The 14585-nt window shown below is 45.9% G+C and overlaps 1 protein-coding gene across 10 annotated transcripts in view; it reads right to left on the bottom strand.

Annotated features, from left to right (window-relative positions):
• MPRIP (myosin phosphatase Rho interacting protein) overlaps positions 1-14585 on the bottom strand; it is a 146274-nt gene that overhangs the window by 109183 nt on the left and 22506 nt on the right. For all 10 annotated transcript variants that reach the window (XM_035131560.3, XM_035131561.3, XM_035131559.3 and 7 more), the window contains exons 2-3: positions 12717-12794; positions 11420-11485 (exon numbers count right to left, since the gene is read on the bottom strand). In XM_035131560.3, coding sequence (XP_034987451.2) covers positions 11420-11485; positions 12717-12794 — 144 coding nt within the window. The remainder of the gene's footprint in view (positions 1-11419; positions 11486-12716; positions 12795-14585) is intronic.

The following is a 14585-nucleotide window of genomic DNA, read 5'->3' on the forward strand; positions in this document are numbered from 1 at the left end:
CCCCATGGGCCATGACAAAGGTTCGAGAGACATCTGAACTGGCGAGAGGTTGGGGGAAGCAACCGAATCCTTGGCTTTTTTCCCGGGGGGGGGGGCAGAACACAACCAAGAGCGGCAACACAATCTTGGTGAGAAAACCGGTAACAAAGGGAAGAACCGACACACAATGTGCTCAACACAATCTTCTGCAGAGAGCCTTTCCCAGGCAATATATATCTTTCCTCTTTTGCAAAAAGAAAAAAAAGGGGGGGAGGGACCGGGATAAATCATCCACCATCTTTCTCTACTCCCCCTCATCTCTCCCAGGAATTAATCTGAAAGCACCGATTCCCAGCTGTTTCTCTAGCCATATGTGGAAAAAACAGTCTCATCATCGCAGCCTCCCTTTACATCATCAAGAGTCTTTTACGCAGGTTTGCAGAATGCAATGAAAAATGAGCAGGCCTAAATCTCCCTGGCTGCTTACCATGGGAACACGATGCTCGGCTGTGCTACAGATTCCCCATCTCTTCCCCCACACACACACATCCCGGCCTCCAACCACAGCTGCAGAAAACTGGAGGTGGGGAAAGAGAATACAGCCTTTGTACAAGCAGCTGCGTCTAGATCTGCCTTCTTGAGAGGAAGATGCCTGCCTGCCTGAACAAACTTCGCTCACCTGAGGCTCTGGCCAGAAGTGCTGCTTGGCAAAGTTTTCACTAGATATACACCTGTATATTCCGGCGTATAAGACGACTGAGCATATAAGACGACCCCCAACTTTTCCACTTAAAATATAGTGTTTGGGATATACTCGCCGTATAAGAAATACGACCCGGAGTATAAGACGACCCCCGACTTTTGAGAAGATTTTCCTGGGTTAAAAAGTAGTCTTATATGCAGGAATATACAGTATTCAGATGCAAGCTGCAAAAGGGATGCGCAGCTATCCAACACTGAGTTTGGCAAAGAGGAGAAAACAGTTTTCAGGAAAAGATTTCCAGGGCATTGTTTTCCCACAAAGAAAAGAAAAGAAAAGGCAAGTTCATTAGCAACAGTGGAATATACAATATTAGACCAGTTTGGCAACGTCTAGGTTTTTAGCTTTGCTTACTAAATGCAGGTGAAACAAACATGCTAAATTACATCGCTCTGCAGAGCATCAGAAAAGTTTCTATTGACAGTTCTATTACACTTCATTCGTTTTCAATTTATTTATTAAACTTGCGTGCCGCCCTTCATTCACTTTTACTCTCTCATAATTAAGATATGCATGCCACCCAAATCTGCAATTGAAGCTTTCAAAAAAATCTAACTGGGAAAGTTTTTCGGTGGAAATTCCCCTTAATTTCCCCCCAATGCAAAACAGGCTCATCCGCACCGGAAAAAAATCGGGGCTGACGGGATCTGTAAACCCCAAACTTCTGGAAGGCCCTAGGCTGGCAAAGGCTGCCCTGAAATGTCACCTAACCTAGCGCCTTTATTTTGCTCGTATTTAGCAAACAAAGCTAAAAGCTTCAGAACTGCCAAGCTCACCTGAACGTTGCGCATGCAGTTGGCACCCATTCATTGTTTGCTAACTAGCTTATGAAACAGAAAGTTTCCTGCGCGGAATTTTTATTTTTTTTGCACTGAATTGATTTCCTGAAAATCTTCCACCCTCCATCACTGAAACCAACTTTGCTTTCTCAAGCAGCTGCAGTCATAGCTGTCAACTTTCGGATTTGAAAATAAGGGATCAGCAGCAGCCTCTCCTGTCCCGGGGACAGTCTACGGCAGGCATCCCCAAACTTTGGCCCTGCAGATGTTTTGGATTACAATTCCCATCATCCCCGACCACTGGTCCTGTTAGCTAGGGATCATGGGATTTGTAGGCCGAAACATCTGGAGGGCTGCAGTTTTGGGATGCCTGGTCTACGGTATATCTATAAATCCAGGATAGCAGCTGGAAACGGCGCTGGAATAAGGGAATTTCCAGCAAAAAAAAGGGAATGCTGACATCTGTGGCTTGGAATAAGGGAGTTTCCTGGGAAAAAAGGGAGGGTTGACAGTTATGGCTGCAGTCTGAGTCGGGCACTGTCCCGAGGGGAGGGCAATTCCTTCTCCACCCGGGGATCCAACAATCCTCTTGTATTCAGGAAGACAACCTCATCTGGCCCTCGGGGCTTTTTCCAGACCATCCCCATCTTCTTAAACCGGCAAGCAAAAACTATGCCTCTTATAAACTTGGATGGACAACTGTTGATCTGTTCTCCCCCCCCCCTTTTACCTGCAGACCCACCAACGGCTGGCACGGGACCCCAATCCGCAGCCTCAAGGCACATCTGCCAAGCCAGGGCCCCACCGCTCCACCCTACTTTATAAAACAGAAAAAATGACTAGCCAGAACCAGTAGACCCAGTAGCCACTACCCAGGGTTTCTGTGTTGTCTGCTGTTTGCCTTGGCCTGAATTCCACCATGGCTGGGTGGGGGGCTAATTTCTTCCTAGCCCCGTCTAACCACATTTGGGGTCCAATTACCACAATCATCTCCTCCCTGGTTTTACGGCAAAGCTGGAGCTTTGACCGTGGCCAACTTCTTCTGGGAATAAATGCCTCCCAGGGATAGAAGGGCAAGATTTTGTTCACAAAGAAAAACAAAACAGCACACACACACACACCCAACAAGGCCGAAGGTCTCATTTCCTGGGGGAGAGGGCAAGGGAAGGTTTTCTTCTTCATCTTCTTCTTCCCCCCTTAAGCCTCCTTCCTCTGTTTGTGGAGATCACCCAACACAGCTACAAAATGCAAACATGGCTAACTAGCAGAATAGATGAACCTTCTGACCTAGTTATCCACCAGCCAAGGAATTCATGCCTGGGGATAAATGTAGATGGGTTCCTTTCCTACCTACCAGAAACTACGCAGGGAGGGTAGGAGTGAGAGAATGCAATGCATATTACAGCGATCGAAACATTACCAGATTCCTCAGCTAACCGTCATGAGAACATTCTTACATACTGTATCTGTGCTTGGTTTTCCAGCTGCACAGTCACGGATAGGAAAGTGCTCCAGAAGGTCATAACCACAGCCCGAAAGGTTATCGGTCATCCCCTCCCATCTCTGGAAGAACTATACAGTTCCCATTGCCTCAAAAAAGCAAATAATAATTTGCAGGATTCATCTCATCCTGGGTACAGTATAGTCTTTTTGCACTGTTGCCTTCAGGCAAGAGATACAGAACAATTAAATCAAGAACAAATAGATTAAAAAACAGTTTTTACCCAAGAGCTATAACCATCTTAAATGCTGTAACTAAATAATATGATCTTGGGGAGTTGCGGTGTGTGTGTGTGTATGTGTGGCTGTAACTGTGTTTTTGTTTTTATGGGATCTATCTATCTATCTAGCTATCTAGCTATCTATCTATCTATGATTCTGCATATGGGTAGAAAACAAGAAGCAAGAAGATTCCTCCTTCACAGGCCTGTGTGGAAGCAAGGATAATCTCGGAAGGAAGGAAAACCATCTCATATAAAGGATGTACTAGCGACCAATTAGTTTCCGGGTCCGATTCAAAGTGTTGGTTTTTACCTATGAAATTCAAGACTGCAATATCTCAAGGACCACCTCTCTCCATATGAACCAGTTCAAACCCTGCAATCACCACCTGCGGCCCTTATTTGCACGACCCCTCCAGGAAAGGTCCAGACTCCAGAGGATGGCAATACAAGAACGGGGCCTTTTCAGTGGCGGCTCCCCGTTTGTGGAACGCTCTCCCCGGGGAGGCTTACCTGGCACCATTATATTGTATCTTTAGGCTTCAGGCAAAAATGTCTCTTTTCCGCCGGGCATTTGGCTTTTAATTATCTGTGGCCTCCCTGAGAGGGTGGGATGTTTTAATCCTGCCTTTTAAAAATAGGGCTGTCTTTTGGATTTTTCTTTGTTTTACACTGGTTTGAATGTATGTGCTTGTTTGTTGACTGCAAGCTGCTTTGAGTTACTTTTGTAAAAAGAATGAGCAAGTTTAATAGATCAATACCTAGAGTGGGGCTCACCGTCTGCAAGTTTGTTTTTTAAGTTTGTGAACTTAACTGTTTAGGGAAGCTTTATATCTGAAGAATATCTGAATATATTATATCTGAAGAATATCTGAAGAAGAATATCTGAAGAAGTATCTGAAGAAGTGTGCATGCACACGAAAGCTCATACCTATGACAAACTTAGTTGGTCTCTAAGGTGCTACTGGAAGGATTTTTTTTTTTGACTGTGTCAGACCAACACGGCTACCTACCTGTAACTAGTTCTCCAAATGCAATTGCCTCTGCATTGAGCCAAAGATGCTTTTCTGCAGAGATAATCAGACTGCCCAGTTCTTTCCCCTTCCTCCCCATTAATTCCACCCCTCCCTCCAATTCCTAATGTTCCAGATTCAGAAGCACTTTTCTCCTGACATACACAACCCCAAGTCCGCAGATAAAACTCTTCCACGTGCCTTAAGATCTACTGAGCTCTACACTGAGCCAAGATGGACCCTTCCAGGCGGCCTGTTTATTGAGCAAATCATCCCGATCTGATTCCACAAAGCTTACAGGGAGCTCAGACCACATCCTGCCTTTATTAAGCATCTCTTTCGACTTCTTTGCGGGGGGAGGAAATAGCTTTCACCCCTATTTGTTTGCAGTGATATATGCCTTCCAGTTCATCTTTCATTCGTCATGAAGTTTTCAGCACATTTTCCTAAACACAAAAGGTCTTCTTTTTTATTTTTTTAAAAATGGATTTTTTGTGGTTGGGGGGTGGATGGTGGTGAACAGATTGAGACTGAATCCCAGCAAGACAGAAAAACTGTTTCTGGTGGAGAGGTAGGTGTGGGCCTTTTCTGTGGCCGCCCCCAGAAGGAGGGATTCCCTCCCAAGGAAGGTCAGACGGTCTCCCTCTTTGCTCTCCTTCCTATTCAGGCTGTTTGAATCTAAGGAGCAGGCGACACTGTGTTTTCATGTCGGTTCTCAATCCGTCTCAATGTATTCTAACTATTGCTTTTCGCCAGTTTGCTTTTTATTACTTTGCATTTTTTAAACAATGCTTTTAAACGTTATTAAGCCACCTCGGATCCCAACTTGGAAGAAAGGCAGGATGTAAATGCCTTAAATAAAGCCAACATCCCATAAATAATATTTAATAATTAAAAAAAGATGCAGGAATTGATTTGCGCTGCCCTGATTATAGTTGCTGGTTGTCCTCCTCTGAATTCTTGCCAACCTAAGGAAGTAGGGGGGAAGTTTGCGGCTCGACCTCCCCTGCTTGCGTCTTACGCGCAAAGCTGTTTTCCAGAACTGCAAAGGTGAGGAAAGCCTACATCCCTGGGCAACCAAGCACTTTTTGCCAGTAAATTCACCCCCCCCCCTGTTCTTTTCCTAGTCAATTCCGCTCCAAAAGTGGAGCTTTTTCCCATATGCGAAGCAGGAGTTGACAACAAACAAGGATAAGCAGTAAGAATTTGAACCAGGCGGAGTGGGTGGGGGGGCATGGTCCCTTAGGCGCCATCTTCACTCTGTGGTTGAACCCACATTGTGTGGAGCAGATACACACCTTACATTTGAAGGTTATCCAATGCACATTTAAAATGGGTGACTTCCCCCCTTTGGGAATTGCAGAAGGGGGCTTGCAACCGTAGCTCTGTGGGAGAAAACTACAGTTCCCAGGGTTCTCTGGAAGAAGACGCAGAACTGTTAGAGTTGGGCAGAGGTCACAAGGACCATCTAGTTCAGGCATCCCAAACTTCGGCCCTCCAGATGTTTTGGCCTACAACTCCCATGATCCCTAGCTAACAGGACCAGTGGTCAGGGAGGATGGGAATTGTAGTCCAAAACATCTGGAGGGCCGAAGTTTGGGGATGCCTGATCTAGTTCCACCCCCCACTGAGCTGGCATGTGCTTTCAATGTTCATTGGGTGTGCTTTAAATGTAGAGTGTGGAGCTGCCCTTTGTCTTTGAAAACACAAAGCAAATTATCAATTCCATCAAAGTGGTCCAACCCGCATTCGGCCCCTCGGCTACATTCAAGAAAAAAAACACCAGAAAGCCTAAAAAATGTATTTTTCAGTGCCGTGTGTTGTTAACAAACACATATACCATCTGTTTCTTAAATTTGTTTCATAATTGAATATATTAAATTTATTACCGTATTTGTGTGCGTGCATTTAATTGTGTCTATCCAATATATTAAATGTAAATTGCAAATAGTTCAAAGGACAATGTGGAAAGTTAATTCCGTGTGTGCCCCCTGGGTTCTGTGTCAAAGGGGTTATAAAATGACTTTTCTGAGCCTATTTTTTAAGTTGTTTCGTTAATCAACACAAGGTGGTTGATTTGTAACTGTTTTACCGATGATTTGTTAACCATTTTACAGAATTTATGTTGTAATTGTAATGTTCTCCTATGTTGTTATTTACCGTATGCAAGCCACTTTGTGACTCAAGTTAGTGAAAAGAGGCACAGAAAGAGAACAAATTATTCAGGTTTTTTTCCTGTCCTGCTGATTTCGGCTCCTGGGCCTTCCAAGGGACTTCTGCCCTGCTCCTTCTTCCTTCCCAGACTCCATCCTCAGCTGTTTCCACCATTGTCATTTCAGGAAATATTATCCCAGTGAAAGCTGCCAGGTTGCCCAGAGACAGGGAGAGAAATGTACAGCGCTCAAACTCGGATGATTAAAAGGATTTAGATGGCGTTCCAGCGCCCCAATTTGCAGGTCTGAGAGTTCTTTTTCATACGGAGCCAAAATGCGGCTCCTTAAAGGCAGGGAAACAAACAAACAGACCTCAGAACTTGCAAGGGAAACTGAGGGAAGATCTAGTCTCCCAACACAATCCCTGGCGCTTGCTCCAAAGAAGCCAAGAGGGTGTGGCATCCCTTGCAAACAAGTCTGCAAAAGTGACTTACCGCAACGTAATAACAAGAATTACCTGTGGCTCAACAGATTGCCTGACGAAAGAACAAAGCGTCTCTGCCTGCCTAGATCAGAGTCCTCCCAACCCCAACAGAGCAGATGTGGTTATTTTTAGAACAAAACAACGGCATTATTGCGAGTTGGAAGAGACCACAAGGGCCATCCAGTCCAAACCCCTGCCAAGCAGGAAACACCATCAAAGTATTCTTGACATATGCCTGTCAAGACCTCCAAAGAAGGAGACTCCACCCACACTCCTTGGTAGCAAATTCCACTGCCGAACAGCTCTTACTGTCAGGAAGTTCTTCCTAATGTTTAGGTGGAATCTTCTTTCTTGAAGTTTGAATCCATAGCTCCGTGTCCACTTCTCCGGAGCAGCAGAAAACAATCTTTCTCCCTCCTCTATATGACATCCTTTTACCGTATATATTTGAACATGGCTATCATATCACTCCTTAACCTTCTCTTCTCCAGGCTAAACATACCCAGCTCCCTAAGCCGTTCCTCATAAGGCATCGTTTCCAGGCCTTTGACCATTTTGGTTGCCCTCCTCTGGACACGTTCCAGCTTGTCAGTATCCTTCTTGAACTGTGGTGCCCAGAACTGGACACAGTACTCCAGGTGAGGTCTGACCAGAGCAGAATACAGTGGTACTATTACTTCCCTTGATCTAGATGCTATACTCCTATTGATGCAGCCCAGAATTGCATTGGCTTTTTTAGCTGCTGCATCCCACTGCTGACTCATGTCAAGTTTGTGGTTTACCAAGACTCCTAGATCCTTTTCACATGTACTGCTCTCAAGCCAGGTGTCTCCCATCCTGTATTTGTGCCTTTCATTTTTTTTGCCCAAGTGTTTAGCATACATACAGTATTCACTCCACAGGCATCAGCTCGGCAAACCTTCCAAGCAGCCCTGCAGGGCAGGCCAAAGTTATTATCCACACAGCACAGGTAGAAGGGCTGTGGGAAGTAATCCAGATTGACAGCTTCATGGTCACCAATCCCACACGGCAATAAAACTTCCAATACAGTCATACCTCGGGTTGCGTCTGCTGCGTGTTGCGTTTTTTCGGGATACGAACGCGGCAGACCTGGAAGTGTTTACTTATGGGTTCCGCTGCATGTGCAGAAGCGTTATGAGCGCTTCGTGCATGCACAGAACCACTCTATCACGCATGCATGAAAGCGCTGCTCCGCTCGGGGTGCGGACTTTTCGGGGTGCGAACGGCACCCCGGAACGGATCCGCAAGCCAAGGTACCACCATATAGGGCATCAGTGGAAAAGGAGACCAAATCTCAGCACATGCCAACCTGGTGCGTTCTCTTCTTGAGTTATTATTAGAAACCCTTTTAAATTATTTTATATTATATTTATAAAAACAACATATCCAAGAAACACGGAGGTGCTTCTTCAGATAAAGCCTTATCCTCCTTTGCTTCAGGAGCTGCTCACAGGACCATCATAATTAATATCATTTATTATTATTATTATTATTATTATTATTATTATTATTATTATTATTTTCTATACTGCCCTTCATCCACAGATCACAAGGCAGTTTACAATGCAGAAACACAAAAATACATGGCATAGGAACAACAACCCCACGCCACACTGGCCCTGATACTAAGTTTACATTGCAAACATAGAACAAGATTCTCCTGTCTTTCCTGGTAAGGCTCCTGGTCTTTTCAGAAGGCTGAAATCCAACAGGTGCAAACTTTCCTTGGAAAGTCAAATAACAGGGAGTTCCCCCACCCTGTTGAACTTCTGCCTGCCAAGCAAGCTGTTCCAGGAATAGTAAAATAAAAACATAATAACAACACGCCATTTTTTAAAAAATGGGAGGCTAAAATGCATGTGGTCCGGGGTCCATCCATCCTTCCCCGGCCACTAATGTTATTACTTCTCAGCGGGGAGTGAGTGAGAGAGTGGCTGATTCCAGATTGCTGGAGAACAAACAAAATGAACAGGTGGGTTTTTTTTTCCTTTTCCAAAGTAATGCATCTGCACGTAGCCGTAGCATGTTGGCAGCTGTGGCTTAACAATCAATCCCTCTTCATGAGAAACTCTGGGAGTTGCTGTTCTGGGAGGTGAATAGAGGCCTCCTAAAAACTCTCAGCGCTAATAACAACAACCACTATTAGTATGATTATTATTTTATTTGAGATTGCCATACTTTCAGAAATTAAAAACCAGGACACCCTGAAAGTTGTTGAGCGTTTTTCTAGGAAGACCCCCAAATTGCTGAGCTTTTTTATATATACAAACTCCAAAGTTATTGAGCTTCTTTCCCCCCCCCAAAAAAATGACAAAAAATCCATGATTTTTCAACTGACTTGAATTCCCACCAGACATCAATTCCACCTTTGAAATCCAGGTACAGTAATATCTGGAAAAATCCGGACTTTTGGCGGCCCTATTTTATTATTTGTACCCTGCCCATCTGACCGGCTTACCACAGCCACTCCAGGCAGCTTCTAGCAGATAGGTAAAGGTAAAGGGACCCCTGACCATTAGGTCCAGTCCTGACTGACTCTGGGGTTGCGCGCTCGCATTATTGGCCGAGGGAGCCGGCGTACAGCTTCCAGGTCATGTGGCCAGCATGACAAAGCCACTTCCGGCGAACCAGAGCAGCACATGGAAATGCCATTTACCTTCCCGCTGTAGCGGTTCCTATTTATCTATTTGCATTTTGACGTGCTTTCAAACTGCTAGGTTGGCAGGAGCTGGGACCAAACAACGGGAGCTCACCCCGTCACAGGGATTCGAACTGCCGACCTTCTGATCAGCAAGCCCTAGGCTCTGTGGTTTAACCCACAGCGCCACCCGCGTCCCCATTTCTAGCAGATACAGAAACATAATAAAAACATTAATAACTTCCCTCTACAGGCCTGCCTTCAGAGGTCTTCTAAAGGTTTTACAGTTATGTCCTTGACATCTTAGGGGAGGGCATTCCAAAGGACAGGTGCCACCACCGACAAGGCCCTCTCCTTGCTTCCCTGTAACCTTCAGAAACTACAGCTCCCAGAATGCTTTGGGGGAAGCCTTGGTGGCCTCCTAGTATTTTGAATAACTAGCGGCTCAGCTGTTTTGGACTGCAACTCCCATCGGAATGTGATGCGATGCTGTCACATTTCATGGGCATGCAGATGAGCAAATATGATCATAGAATCATAGAGTTGGGAGGAACCCCGAGGATCATCTAGTCCAGCCCCTTGCAATGCAGGAAAATTCAGCTGTCCCATACCAGGATCAAACCTGCAACCCCGGCATTTTCAATACTACGCTCCAACCCACTGAGTTATGCACGCTTTACGGTGATACCTTGCTTCTCAAACATAATCCGTTCTGGAAGTCCATTCCAAAACCAAAGCGTTCCAAAACCAAGGCACACTTTCCCACAGAAAGTAATACAAAACGGATTAATCTGTTCCAGACTTTTAAAAAAACAACCCCTAAAACAGCAATTTAACATGAATTTTACTATCTAACGAGACCATTGATCCATAAAACGAAAGCAATAAACAATGTACTGCAGTCACACAATCAATCAATCAATCAGTAGCTGAACTGGTTCCACACAGTCACAAAAACAAAAAGAGCTGCAAAAACAAAAACGCAAAATAAATAGTAAAAAAACCAGATAGACCTCAGCGTAACACACAAAACCGAAGTGTGGCACTCAAAACGGAGCACGTACAGCTTCCGAAAAATGTTTGCAAACTGGAAAACTTACTTCCGGGTTTGCAGTGTTTGGGTTCCAAGGGGTTTGAGAACCAAGGTACCACTGTTTTATGTTATAAGCAACTGGCTGGGGCTGTGACCCCAAGCACAACCACTTGCGGATGCGTAAATTGTAAGCAGCCACCTGGGGTAGCAGAAGACCGAGTGACCACTGCGTGACTCAAGCATTTAAATTAAGCCCAGGCTTACGAGGCAGAGTACAGCATGCTGCTCATTCCTGCCCAGACACTCCCAGAACGGCAGAATAAACACCAAATCCCTAAAGGAGAAGAGGAAACACAACGCCGACGCCACCGCATGTGGCTGGCTGCACCCACTACTTAAAGAAAACAAAGCTAAAAAAGGACAGAGACCTGTCAAGCCACTTTGGGGTATGAAGGAGACACCCGGATTCAAGAAGATCTCCTCTGAACAGCCGCCCACAACAGTTAAGGAAGAAGCAAGTGGGGGGGAAAGGGACGGATCCAGCTCACAAAGTGCGGAACGGCCAGGGAGGGAGAAAGCAATAACCTTTCACGTTTGGGCCTGTCCGTATCCCAAGCGTGGCACCTCCACGAAAGAGAATTGGGAGCTACGCACAACCCAGAACACACCACGGCTCTGCGGAAAACGGCAACACCCGCGGCAGACATGAATTCGCCTCCCTAAGGCCAAAGCCGCCCCAAGTCTCTGGGGTGACGGCCCACAGCAAACCCGCCAAAGGAGGAGAGGCACAAGAACATGGCAATCGCTGCTTCGCCCGCCTGGGACGCCCGCCACTCACCATCTCGTCCAGGGCGTAACGTAGGAGGCCGTGCTCGTAGAGGATGAAGAACCGCCGCTGCCATTTCTAGGAGGGAGGAAAAGGAGGCGTGAAAAAGGAGTGCGTGAAGCTTTGGACTGAAAGGGATTCCCCCCCTTACATCTTTGTTAGTAGCGCACCCGCCCCGTTCCCTTCGCAGAGCCACAATTCCCAGAGTTCCACGGGAAGAAGAGAGGATAACCCCTCTGGGAATTGTAGCGCCGCAAGGGGAACGTGGGTCCACTTTCAGCAGTCTTCACAAACGACAGGATTCTTATTTTGGGGGGTGGGGGGGAGAACGATCACTGTTTAAAGTGGCATCATAGTGCTTTAAATGTGTGGTGCGGATGGAGCCTTAGAAGCCAGGTGCAAAGGGCAGGGACTCACCCCGGCTTAGTCAGTGCTTAATCCAGATGTCTTGGTTACCCAGCAGAGAGGGAAGTAACGCTTGGAGGAGAGGCACTCTACCCTCCACCCACAGATTCACGAATGTGGGTCAGCCTGAGGAGTCAGAAGCTATTTGTGGCAATCACTGACCTCGTCCTTCCCCAAGTCCCCCGGTGCAAACAGAGGATGCAAACGAGTCTCTCTCTCTCTCCTCTCCCCACGCAGGCTTTGCAAACACTCAAAATGCAGCGAGAATCTCTCTTTCGCTGCTTCTTAAGTGTCTCCCAAGCCTTGTGCGAAGAAAGAGACTGATTCGCCACCCACTCCCCGTTAAGTTCCCTGCGCAGGCGAGAGGGCAGCTTCAATTCCTCCCACCTAGCCTCGAATGACAGGGTCCTGAGGGACGACCAATACTTTTGTTGAGAAATCCAAGACAGGGAAGCTGTCGATGCTCTTAATTCCCTTTTTCTTTTTAAACTGCATCTAAGCGATTCTAACTCTGCACCCATGCAAAACTGGATCACGTTCCCTGTTTAATTTAGGCAAAACTGAGCAGATTTGCATACTCTCCTCCCTCCTCACTTTTTGCATAATATATTCCAGTTTTGCTACCCAATGCAAGGTGCGCCGATGTTTCGCCCCACGACTCCTGGAAATCTTATTCCGCCACCTCTGAGGTGTCTTGTTTTTCAAACATTTGAGCAGTCATAAGGACTAGAAACTTGGTGGCTGTGGGTTTTGTTTTTGCTAGGGAGAACTGAATTCTGCGGCCAAGGTCCTATCCTACGCTTCTCCTTCACTCCTGCTGCACTAAGCTCATCTGGGCTGCGACTATCCTTAAACGCACCCCCCCCCCTTTGACTCAGCAGAGGAAGACGGGCCCCATCCTTACCCGAGAGCGGTGCACGGGATTGTCAAAATCAGTGCCTTCTGGCGCCAGCAAAAGCCATCCACCATAAATGGGCTTGGCCTGGAAAAGAAGTGGAAACAACAACAAAAAATAATCAGCTTTGTTTGTTTTCTAAGAAAGGTACAACTCGGGGGCATTGTGCTCAGTGACGCAAATGACAGCAACGACCCGCTATGGGAGCTGGCGCAGAGCCCTGGTTATTTGCAGGACAGAAGAAACCACCGTAAAACTCTATATAAGGTCCATCACTCACTGCCAGGGCCTGGAATTTGTATGCCAAAGGCCCCGGGTTCAATGGCTAGCGGAATCTCCCATTGAAAGGATCTCAGGCGTGGCCTCCTTTGGAAGCCCATGTAAGGTTCTGGTTGCCTCACCCCAAAAGGGATACTGCAAAGTTGGGGAAAAGGTTCAGATACCCTGTTTCTCATATTTTAAGACATACCCCTAAAATAAGCCATGACAGGATTTTAAAGCATTCAAGGAATATAAGCCATACCCCGAAAATAAGACATAGGCACAGCAGCAATGCCGGCCGCGGCAGGAGGAGGAGGAGGAGGAAAAAAATAAGACATCCCTTGAAAATAAGCCATAGTGTATTTTTTTGAGGAAAAAATAAATATAAGACGTGTCTTATAATATGAGAAACACGGTAATGTGACACCGAAATGATCCGAGAGGATGGAACGACTCTCCCATGAGGAAAGGCTGCAACATTTGGGACTTGTTCATTAAGAGAAAAGGAGTTAGTCTGGAAAAAATGAGAGGAGTTTATAAAATTATAGATGGCCAGAAGGAAGTGGATAGATTGCTCAGTCTACAGCGTTTCCCAAACTTGGGTCTCCGGCTGTTTCTGGACTACAACTCCCATCATCCCTAGGGAGCAAGACCAGTGATCAGGGATGATGGGAATTGTGGTCAAAAAGCAGACGGGGGACCCAAGTTTGGGAAACACTGGGCTAGAACTTGTGGACGTCTAATGAAGCTGAACACTGGGAGATGCAGAACAGATGCAGAAATAAAGTCCTCCTTCGCCCAGTGCAGAGCTAAACTGTGGAACTCACTGCCACTGGAAGCAGTGATGGCTATTAACTCGGACGGCTTTGAAAGAGGATTGGACAAATTCATGGAGGAAAGGGGTATCAATGACTATGCTCTGTGTCTGTGGCCAGAGGCAGGAACGCCCCCGGATATCAGTTGCTGGAAACCACAGGAAAGTTGTTCTTGTGTTCGAATCCTGCTTGCAGGCTTCCCCTTGGGGCGTCTGGTTGGCCACTGTGAGAACAGAATGCTGGACTAGATGGGCCACTGGCCTGATCCAGCAGCCTCTTTTTATGTTCCTATGTTCTCGAGGTACAAGAACTAAGTTCACTCTCCTTTTTTCAACAATCCCCATGGCATGCGATTTTCCTCCCCATACTAAAGTGAGCCTGCAAAGGAAGCCTAAAATAATTCCACATTAATAAACAGGTAACAGAAACCAAAAACTGAAGGAAGAAGTCATAAACGCTTGCAGTATATTCAAAGATTTGGAAATCTGAAACCAAGAAGAAAAATAGCCAATATATTTTCCTTTTTAGAACTGTGAACCATCAAAATAAAATCTGGGTTTTTATTTATTTAATAAAAGCAAACACGAACTTCAGAGAGGATTTAGCAACACCTCAACATACCTGCTGGGCAAGTAGAAGATTTCACAACATTTAAAAAAAATGCGCACACACAATCCGTCTCTTCATATACAGCTACAAGGAGAAAGTGTTAGCACCCCAAATGTATAAAACAAGAAAATCACGGGCAATTTAAAAAAACCTATTTAGTTCTTAACTCTCCTAGCATCACATGGTTGGCTGA

Source organism: Zootoca vivipara, chromosome 13 (genome assembly GCF_965207765.1).
Source record: "Zootoca vivipara chromosome 13, rZooViv2.hap1.1, whole genome shotgun sequence".
Lineage (NCBI taxonomy): Eukaryota > Metazoa > Chordata > Lepidosauria > Squamata > Lacertidae > Zootoca > Zootoca vivipara.